Source organism: Bolinopsis microptera, chromosome 8 (assembly GCF_026151205.1).
Source record: "Bolinopsis microptera isolate Bmic1 chromosome 8, MBARI_Bmic_1.0, whole genome shotgun sequence".
NCBI lineage: Eukaryota > Metazoa > Ctenophora > Tentaculata > Lobata > Bolinopsidae > Bolinopsis > Bolinopsis microptera.
The window spans coordinates 405,766-416,628 of record NC_087079.1 but is presented as its reverse complement, the minus strand read 5'-3'; the positions used below and the strand labels follow the sequence as shown (position 1 = coordinate 416,628).

Below are 10,863 nucleotides of genomic sequence, written 5' to 3'. Positions count from 1 at the left end.
CCTATCCAATGAACTGTTTCTGTTACAGCTGCCATTCTGTTGACTGGACCCTAACTTAGTCTTATCATTTTCACTTGATAACTTTATCCGTGTGCACTTTCTCGAAACTCAACTTATCTTTGTCAAGACTCAGCTAATCTCAGAACTAAATGTTGCCTTAACAGACTTACTTGTCACTGCACTGGGCCCTCCTTTAAATGCAAATATCATATGAGCAGCTGATCGATTTATTGCTTGAACTGTGCATCCTTTTTAAAAATAAATAAGGTCAATTTTACTATCGTGAAACTTAGTCACTGAAGACAACGCAATCTGGCTGTGCCGGTTCCCCTCTGCCTAGATCACTTAGAATATCCATAGTTAGCAATACTTTTATCGTTTAATGCAGCGATATAGCCAGTTATCAATGCTACATAGTAGATTTTAGCTTGTTCCAATCATCCTTATATCGCGTTAATGGAATTTATGAAATTGCCTACCGTTCAAATCGCTCTCTGTTGTTAGCACCACACTGATTAACTACGATGTTCCAATTTTTTAGAATTATGTCCGACATAATTCTAATTTTTGCTGTTACAGCAGATAGTTATGGTGTAATGGCACGCAGGAATAAGTCATCCCTGTCCTCCAAAAAGCCCATGAAAAGGTATTTGGTAAGCTATGTCTTTTCCAATATCAAATCCAATGTATCACAATCTGTGGACTTTCTACTCAAAAACTAGATTGATTAATTGATAATTCATTGCTGATTGTTCACGCGCCCTGTATGGAAGTATATAAATGGTAATCCGCATACTCCAGGAAGAATTGAAGCAATCTCAAAAGAAAAGAAGGGAATCTGGATCCTTCGTCGGATCGTCAAAGAGCTTAGAGGGGAGCTCTACGCTTCACTGGCCATGCAAAGCAGGGAGAGTGACGGAGGCGGAGGCACTGCTGGCTGCTGGAACGGACATTAACAAGCTGGACAGAACGCAGTTTAACCCTTTCATGGACGCGATCAACTCAGGTAAATCATTCGACCGCCTTAACAATATGGGTTTATTGGTAATAGTAGCAAGAGGTTTTAGTCATGCGTTTGATTACAGCACAGTGTGAAACCCTGAAGCATACGTCGAGCTCTAAACTCTGTTTTGTCTAATAATCAATTATTTGAATATTGAAGGATTAAATTTGGTAACTTGATGATCACACAATTAACAGGACAGGTCGACTGTGCTAGATGGCTGCTGAGGCAAGACGGTTTAAAGCTTCAGACCGAGATATGGTCCTTTTGTAGGGAGAGGGTGCTAGAGTCATTGCTAACAGCTTAACAGAAGGTAAAATCCTGAACTTTTGTTCATTGATTAAAAATCACCATTCAGACATACAATCGTTCAGATGTAAAAATTATTTATTCACTATTTTGGATTACATTTAGTCACAGGACTAACATGCGACATCCGTCGTTGACCTTTGTCTTTAATTCAACAAGGTAGGGAGAGCGATCCATGGCTGTCCCGATAGACCCACTCAGACTCCTGCCGGAAGATACTCCTCCGGTTGATCCAGATGAGACAGTTCTAGCAGATGATCAGTTACAGACTGAAGAACATATCCCACAGATCAATGCGTCAACATCTGCAAATGAAGGTACTTCAACCTGCTCTTCTTGTATATGTCTTTGTGCCTGCGTCTGTGATTGTACTGAAGTGTACTCTGTGTGTTTGTGTCTGTGTCTGTCTTTGTATCGTGTGTGTGTCTCTGATTGTACTGCGTGTGTCTGTAATTGTAATGTAGTGCACTGAAGTGAACTATGTGTGTTTATGTGTGTGTGTCTGTGTGTGTCTGTGTGTGTCTGTGTGTACTGTGTCTGTCTGTGTGTCCGTCTGTGTCTGTGTGTGTCTGTGTTTATGCCTGTGTCTGTGTGTCTATGTCTGTATGTGTTTGTGGGTGTGTGTCTGTGTGTCCTTGTCTGTGTGTAACTGTGTCTGTCTGTGTGTCTGTCTGTGTGTCCGTCTGTGTCTGTGTTTATGCCTGTATGCCTGTATGTCTGTGTCTCTGTGTGTGTGTGTCTATGTCTGTATGTGTTTGTGGGTGTGTGTATCTGTGTGTGTGTGTGTGTGTGTGTGTGTGTGTGTGTGTGTGTGTGTGTGTGTGTGTGTGTGTGTGTGTGTGTGTGTGTGTGTGTGTGTGTGTGTGTGTGTGTGTGTGTGTGTGTGTGTGTGTGTGTGTGTGTGTGTGTGTGTGTGTGTGTGTGTGTGTGTGTGTGTGTGTGTGTGTGTGTGTGTGTGTGTGTGTGTGTGTGTGTGTGTGTGTGTGTGTGTGTGTGTGTGTGTGTGTTCTTTCATAGAAGTTGTTATTTCCAAGATACGAAGTTCGAAAAGCTAGCATTTAGTAATAGACGAATTTTGCAGCTGATATCAGAATCGACATGATGATGGTACTACACGAGATGCTCATGGAAAAGGTCTCCGTTTGCTTTCCTCCTCCCACGAGCAGTACAAAGTGTGGGTTCAACTTTAATCTGATAGAAGATATCGTATGTTGAACCCAAGCCCGGCCATGTCTGTACATAATAACGAAAGAAACCGGTAAGTTTCTAATCATGTAAATGTTCGGCCGAACGTTTGCATTCATTTTAGACTAGTGACGAAAATCAACAATCGTTTGCCAGTTTGGTTTGCAAAATCGACAAAAAATAGTCCATTCCCCATGGCCATGATATTAGAATTCTGCCCGTTGAAATCGGCCACTCTGATTTTTATCATTGAACTTCACATTGATGACATGTTCATTCTCTACAGGTTATGCTGCGAGGGCGTTTACCTCGATAGATGTTGAAAATGCCCACAGCATTATAAATCATTTGGACCGCCGAGGGGTCCAAAACTCCTCAATCGAAGAGCTTAGTAGACATGCCAGCAACCTACAGAGACTTCAAATTCTCAGGAAACCTCTCTAGGACGGTAATACATTAACTTGTTTAGTTAATAAATTTAATAAGTAGATTTTGAGTGATGATTACTGAATACAGATATCGAGCCTCGAGGTACCATAAAAAGGGTATATAAACTTATCACTTATGCTTATATGCTTATACTATCAATGAATATCAAATCGCCTTCTCTAGTTATCAAACCCAACATAAGTTAAATCTCTGCCTACAAGGACTATTTGATATTTACAACAGACCGAGTGAATGTCTCAATCTTTTCAGGAAGCTTTATACTCCGACATCCACAATTTACCACGCCCCTGAGATCGACAAAGGTCTTTCTGATAGATTGACTTCCAGCCAATTCGATCTATCGAAGCCGAGTGGGAAGAACAAAGAACTGAAACCCCATGGTCGCAACGATGCTCCTCGCGGACAAGGGAGAGTTAGGGCCATCGGTGGTCACAAGACTGGATAATATTTATTTTTTAAGCGTTGAGGTTGTCACGAAAGCGTACTGTAACGGGACTATCAGATTTGAGTGATTTGATTTTGTGATTTGCAGTTCACGTGATTTTATTGTGATTTTAGACTGTAAAAACTATAAAGGTTCAAGTTGAACTATCGTCGCCATGATTATGTATTTTGGAACTGTTCACGTTGAAATTGCTTCGTTAATCAGCAGTCTTCCTTGGTTACTTTCTACTGTGTAATGCAGCTACGATCAACGATACTTAGCTAGTACATTCATAGTAACACTAACTGCACTGAGAAGAGTAAAAAATTTGAGCTTTGACGGAATAACATTTCCTTGTTTTTAGATACGGTTACTACTCTAGTGAGGGGTTCATAGCTGATCATTAAGGTCTTACTCACAATAATTTGTGCTCTGATATTGGCCGTACTGACGGCTGTTGAAAAAGCCACTCCGTCAGATGCGCGCCGCAAGAGTCCACCCCTGTAGACCCCACTACGTACAAAATTTGAAATTTCCCAAAAAACTTCTGATTAAGCTAGTTTGTTTTCAATAACTTTTGCAATATTTACAGTAGACCCTTCAAATTTTCACCAAATGTTACTCCAGACATTTCTGCATGGTAACTGTGTCATAGAATTTTAATTTAGGGACCCAATTTTGTGCAACACTCCGGTATCTGACGACCGGTCGCAGACGTGGTTATTGTATTGTCAACTTCTATTGCACACTGAGCGAGCTATATTTTGAGTACAAAGATAAACTTTACACCAGGTGAAAGCTGAGACGTTTCTCTTTAAGATGATCACCTCACATTCTGTGTATCTGTGACATTGAGATAGTAACGAATCAAAACGTCAAGTTGAACAGGCTACAAAATACGCGCTGAATAAAAGTCCACCCCAGGAGTCCACCCCACGCGCGTAGGGTGTTTATCTTAATCAAACGCCTTATTGAGGACAACGTATTAACAACAGACATATACAGCACTGCAGTGCACCTTATCACAAGGTCTGAACATAATCATCCGTACCTTTTTAAAATCTAACACCAGTAGTTCTCCTTTGTGGCTTGTGCAGCCACGAAGAAGAGACTGTCTCAGACATAAGCGTCTTATTGTGCTGAGAAACTGGATATCGTTACTTTAAGAACCAATTATGCACAACTAAAAACCACCAGAGAAGTAGTAACATTCGAGTAACCAATGGTAAATGTTTTATTAATGTATAATGTAGATGTATCTGTCAGAATCTAGCAAATGTTAAGTGTTGAGTTACTCTTGGACCAGTGATGAATTTCAAGAAGGTGTGCATGATTTTCACTCTTCTATCTTCTAATATTTATACTTAAAATGTAGGCTGTGTATTAAGGCCACAGGGGGGGGGGGGGGGGTCCGAGGTCAATTTTGAGATTTTGAGATATGTTGTAGAGCTCGATCTAAATTTTCAAATGCTTTTGTCCTTACCGAAAACAAAGTTTCCTATTTGAAGATATCGCGCGTTTAATTTTGAGGTTTACCTGTAATTCTATTGTAAATGAAAACTTTAAATGCAATTGTGTTCAAAATCTATCTTCTTTTTTAGTTTATGACTTAGAACCTTGTAACTTGCCAACAATGTTCTTAAAGGTATTTTGAGTTTTTGTTATGTAACGATTTATGATATCTTGCTCCAAAGCTGAGATATGAGGTTAACCATGAGTGAGAATTACAAAATTTACAAAATTTAAAATGGTTAACCTCATAAAAAGAGTTAGGAGCAAAATTACAACAATCGTTACATAACAAACTTTTAAATTTATTTCAGGAACATAAGTTCCAAATTTGAGGTGAAATGGATAAAAGCTCTAGGAGAAGATAGGTTTTTGAGGTGGTAAATAAATTGTTCAGGAGAGTCAAAAGACCATGATTCTGAGAAAATATGTTAACCTCAATTTTCCAACAAATAAAGGACATATAATAGTTCTGTTCACATTGGATGGCCAATTGATACCCATTAAGTTTAACTTGTGACGAGAGCAACAAAATGTTAAGAACTGGTTATTTGTGAGGTTAACTGATTAAAAAGGCAATAGTTAACCTCAATTTTACGACAAACTAGGCGCTCTGGGGGGCTAAGGGTGGTGTGCAAGCGTCAGATAGTACGTGGTCTGCCAACTGGCAAAAAACTTTTTTTCGACCTCGGACCCCCCCCTGTGGCCTTAACACCTCATCGGCTCGGGTACTCCCCTTGCATGCCTTACGTCTCAAGTCCCTTGATACAAGAGCCCCTGTTTAGCAAAAGTCCCGATCCCTATAGAGATACACTAATGGAGCAGAAAGATCATGGATCACATTGAATGCAGTGGCGTAACGTTGCCTGTTGGCGCCCCCGCCAAAAAGGCGACCCCTGTTGGCACCCCCTCCCCTTTTGGTGCCCATCCTTAAAATTGAACAAATGAGGTGATTTTAGAGGATACGCCGGTAACATCTCTAAAAAAGTGTGTATCTAGAGCAAAACGCGCAGTTTTCCTAGGACTTAAATAAAGTTTTCGAAATTGTCCCACATTCAAACGTCGATTTGGCGCCCCCCTAAGACGGCGCCCCCCTGCACAGCGGGGTAAGCGGGGCCCTTCGTTACACCACTGATTAAATGTCATGATCTGATCTCTCTGGGGGCAGTGCAGGATCAGTTTGGTTCCCTCAGGTTTCTCACTGCCTTGTAAGTGTTGAATATTTTTTGTTATTGCATTGACATCCAGATGGAAATCACAAATTAATAAATCTAATAAAAGATGAAACCTCAAACTGGAAAGGCATTGTTACGCTACTGCTGGAAACACAGTATATTTTGTATTCATTTAGTTTTATAGATATGAATAAATATTTGTAATTTTTAGTAACATAAGTACAATTTTATTTAACAAACAATTTTAAAACAAAATTGATAAATTAAGTCTCAAAAAAATACCTGCCAAAATTAATTATGGTTCTAATCTCCTTGTACAGCATGTTACAGAATGATACATAAAGTCACTAAAAAAACCACGAATAAAAAGGAAATACCTACATGAAATAAAGAAATTATCAAATAGTCAATAAGTCTTCCCACACATGCAATTTGAAGATTTTAATTTCTGTCTGTACAGATACTTATCATGTCTTGACTGAACATATTACTTCTTGAGGGGTTACAGCATTGTTTGATCTTTGAAACTCAAACCCTCAACCATGTTATATTCATATTCTGATAATAGTCCTTCAAATCATAACAATAGGACCCAAGATTGTCTAAGGGGAATTAGTTCAAAGAGTAAACTATCTTAAACCCGTTTCTCTCGCGTGCTGCTGTATTTAACCCGTACCTTAGTTGTTTTGTCAGTTCGTTCTCTGTGTTCCACCCGATGAGCTGATGATTTTAATGACCGCCTTGAGAGCTCCTTCTTCTTTGTTTCTGACTTTGCTACCAGTTGGGCCGTGGATCCTGACTGATGGTCACTAAGGAGTGAGTGCTTGCTGAGCTCTTGGGACTCAGTGCTGTCTTTTTCAGAATAGGCCTGTTGTGGGTGGTGTTGTGGGTAGGGCTGTGGGTAGGGCTGTGGGTGGTGCTGCGGGAGGTGCTGTGCATGGTGCTGCGTATGGTGCTGCGGGTGGTGCCGTTGAGCTGAGAAAGTTTGCATTACTGTTCGATCCACAGAGTGGTTATATTTATTATCCAATTGACAATATAAAATGCTAAGTTTCGGTTACCTTTTGAACATATTGATATGTTACTAGATTTTTGATAGGTTTTCTTGAAATTGGAGTGTAAAACTGATTCTAACTACATACATTTTGATCTTTGCTGCAGCATGATCTGGCTGTTATTGGCAGATGATATAACTTCCACACCTTGTTGTTCAAGATCATCTTCATCTTCAACCACTCCTCTCAACCTCTAAAATGTGATTAAATCATCATTATATTATTATTAAAATATGATAAATATTATTTATTATTACAAAGTTTTAAAATGCAAGGATAAGTAGGATGATCCTCCCATAATGAATAATAATTGCAAATAGGAAAAGACTGAAAATAAAGTTGGTTATCAACAAAATTATTCTTAAGATTTAAAAGATAAAGAATATTACTTATTGAGAAGGATAATAAATAGAATGATATAATAATTCATTGCTCACTCTGTAGTGCACTGTAACAACTGTGTACAGTGTTTGCACCAGACCACGATGAACTAGCTGCTGCGATGTGTGAACTAGTGTCCTTCCGTAAAGAAACGGATTCGCTGCTGATCCAATGAATAAAAACCCTCCCAGACATAGATTGTGCCAAAAATACCTGAGAACAAGACACATGTTGACTATGTGATAAAGTATAATTTGTGTAATGCCTGGATGCTAGAACTATTTGTTCTTCATGATCCATTATCTAAAACTCCATTTAAAATGTACAGAGTTAATTGAAATGTAAAGTGTTTACCCGCCAAAACAAGTTGTGTAGGTAAGAGTGTTGTGGATTTTAAACATGGTGGTCTTCTGTGCTCGGTCACTTGAAGTGTTGTTGAACTCCAGTATTCCATCAATGTACCATGGAGTATAGAAGGCCACAAAGCAAACTGTCAGTTTCACTGTCATTATCAAGGAATCCCGCTCTCTTGCTGGTCTTAGAGAATCATGTTACTTCATGACTACTATTATCATGTTCTAGTATTCTTTTAAAATAATATTTAATATCCTTATAATTTCGTTAGTTATATCATGATTTAAAATTAAATTAAAGTTCAAACGTATTATTTGATTGAACAGAACACCTGTATGATGAATCGTTGTTTCTTAGTTTTGTCATCTTTCTGTTATACACCCTCAAAAGGAAAATAAGCAAATAGATTAAAGCCAGGAAAGTCAATATACCGGGAACTAAGAAGGGCGCTAAAATCTGTCCTGCTACGGACATAGACTCATTATCTTTCTCTCTTAACATAACCTGTTACGGTTTATATATTAAGGAAATGTAATGAATGAGAACAATTTAATGTATATATAATTCTGGCTATTCCTAGTGTTTTATTCAATGTTCATGATGAAAAATATATCGTTGAAATCAGTACTTATATGGTATATTAACTATACCATGCAAAGAGCAGATGATCGACTGTAAAGAGCATTTTTGGTAGTTCCGTCAAAAGAATAGATAGACAAGACCACGACAAGCACCCAAGATAAGAACGCCACTATAATCGATCTTACTATCGAAAATACCTGTGGAGATTTATTAATAGTGTCAGTTATTTAATGAATAAATTATTATTAGGAAATTAAGTATTTAAATGGAACATCATTCTACCTGAACAAGGTTGTATTTTTTAATCAAACCAAATAAAATAGGCTCTTTATCTTTCTTAGTCTAACTCAAGGTTTATTCTTTATTTTACTTACGATGTTAGTTAAGATATACTAACCTTGCTAGTTAAGATATACTAACCTTGCTAATGTGAAGAGGGTATTTCACAGATATAACCCTGAACACTGCTATGAACATGACGAATATGATGGAACTGCGTGCACAGCAGCTGTGTATAAATACTGTCATCACTGAAAAATGGTAGATTTGACTAATGAAATGGAGTTCCGAAGAGGGATAAATAGCTTATGGGATGAAGTAAGGCGATGCATAGATGCATTACTTATGAATTCATTATCTTCCAACTTTCTAAATTCTAAGAGTTTAAGCCTAAGACCTTGACCACAGACATTGATAAAGATATTAATAGAGATATTGAACCCCGCCTCTCCTCTTATATTGGACCCCCTCCTCCTCTCCTATAACATACCTATTAACGCATCTCCAGGTTCTTTTGTAATAGTTCTGTCGTTGAAAAGACCGTGTATCGTAAACCATATTGGCAGTGTCAATATAAGGATGTCTCCGATTGCCAGGTTGCCAACGAATATGAAGAAAGAGCATCTGGCCTGAAAATAACGTATTTTTTTAGTACGATCAAAAAGTTTAATCAAAGTTACAAACCAATATATCGAGAGGGGTTTTCTATTCGGATTTGATGAAAAACTTTTTGAGTTAAATACTTTACTCGGCTTATTACAATACTCTAATCGAACTGAAGGATGATAATCCTTTAATATATAAACTCCGTAATGAATCATAATCTTAACTAATAAACAAATTAACTAATAAACAAATTAACTGATAAACAAGTTCTCACCTGATTTATGCGGAACTTCACAGTCTGTACCATCTGATAGAAGACGTATAAGTTCTCACTGATGCCCACAATAGAGATGACCAGGTAGAATACCCCGACCATCATGTCCGCTGAGTGCCTCCACCTCAGGTCTCTGCACTTTGTAAAGAGTGCACTGTCATTATGGTAGGGGTCCAACCCTATATACGTCTCCGCTTCAGTTGTTGAAATGTTCATCACTGCAGCCGAGGGAGGCGAGGGGAAGACTGAAAGAACGGTTGGTTTCTCCAAATAGTTGGTGGCAAACATTGCACATTGCACAATCACATAATCAAAAACACAATCCACCAGAGAGATGGGAAATACACGTATATAATAATGGCGATATGAGAGTTGATCTGAGTGTTATCTAAATGTAAGATAATGAGCAATCATCATCTGCTGGGAGGCACTAACAACCTCCTACAATTAAGTAAATCACTTCACTGCTGAACCTTAGTACAAGGAAACACCCACCTGTTAAATATCCTGCAAAACAGAACCCAATAAAACATTCGGCTGTACAAAAACAGGAATGAGAGGTAGCAAAGATAAGAAGATAATCTCTGTTACGGTTTTTGTTGCAACTCTCCATCTCACGGTTGTGCCTTTAGCACGTGACACACCACGTGTCTAGCACGTGTCTAGCACGTGGTACTCATTATCCCCTATGTCACTGATCCGACCATAATTTCCCAGCTCCGCACATTGCTAATTCTCGTGATTAGGCAATGGTTTGGCAACTTTTAAACACTTATTACAGTGTGAATACCTAACCTTGGGATCCTGGCCTTTGGTCTGAGACTTTTGAACTGAAAAGATCAAAATGGTTATGAACATAATGGGTTCATGGAACCTAATTATTCAGGGAACTGTAGGTTTTGGGCATGTAATGGGAATGCTATTAGGTGAGCTCACCATTTCCCAGCCTGTACTTGCCAGGATGAACTAGTTAATGAAATGAACAGCTGAACTGCCAGCTCTGACCTTATCTATCTGTCTAGCTAGCTGTCCAATTGAAACACCATTACCGACTTACAGTATTCGCAGTAACCACTGTGGAACATGTTTAGAACGTATTTAACCATTGCCTGTTGACGTTTTAGCTCAGATGCTTAGCAAGCAATAGTTTTTAAAAATGACAACGATGTTAGATCTTTAAATGCCGAAGTGGGAAAGATATGTCGAAAGTTTAGAAACTAAGGTATTAAAGGGAAATGTAAGTCCGAGCTATTGGCTGGCTCCAAAACAGCTGGTAA

General features: G+C 38.6%; 1 protein-coding gene and 1 long non-coding RNA gene across 2 annotated transcripts; one reads left to right on the top strand and one right to left on the bottom strand.

Annotated features, from left to right (window-relative positions):
* Positions 1 to 2,528: 2,528 nt before the first annotated feature.
* LOC134819862 (uncharacterized) lies at positions 2,529 to 3,592 on the top strand. Its single transcript, XR_010160810.1, has 3 exons — positions 2,529 to 2,570; positions 2,784 to 2,945; positions 3,197 to 3,592. It is a non-coding gene; the product is annotated as an uncharacterized LOC134819862 (long non-coding RNA).
* Positions 3,593 to 6,297: 2,705 nt separating this feature from the next.
* LOC134819765 (uncharacterized) lies at positions 6,298 to 10,145 on the bottom strand. Its single transcript, XM_063829903.1, has 10 exons — positions 10,082 to 10,145; positions 9,587 to 9,831; positions 9,197 to 9,335; positions 8,848 to 8,957; positions 8,496 to 8,624; positions 8,177 to 8,349; positions 7,846 to 8,028; positions 7,548 to 7,704; positions 7,198 to 7,303; positions 6,298 to 7,030 (listed from the first exon to the last, which is right to left on the bottom strand). Exons 2-10 carry the CDS (start codon positions 9,800 to 9,802, stop codon positions 6,690 to 6,692), a joined length of 1,554 nt encoding a protein of 517 aa, XP_063685973.1. The 5' UTR covers positions 9,803 to 9,831; positions 10,082 to 10,145; the 3' UTR covers positions 6,298 to 6,689.
* Positions 10,146 to 10,863: the final 718 nt, after the last annotated feature.

What these genes read in the sequence shown, in the direction of transcription:
- LOC134819765 (XM_063829903.1), bottom strand. Translation starts at nt 9,802, where the DNA reads ATGAACATTTCAACAACTGAAGCGGAGACGTATATAGGGTTGGACCCC. An exon ending in ACCCTCTTCACATTAGCAAG is followed by an intron (nt 8,625 to 8,847) that starts GTTAGTATATCT and finishes AAATCTCCACAG; the next exon opens with GTATTTTCGATAGTAAGATC. An exon ending in GATCATCTGCTCTTTGCATG is followed by an intron (nt 8,350 to 8,495) that starts GTATAGTTAATA and finishes AAACCGTAACAG; the next exon opens with GTTATGTTAAGAGAGAAAGA.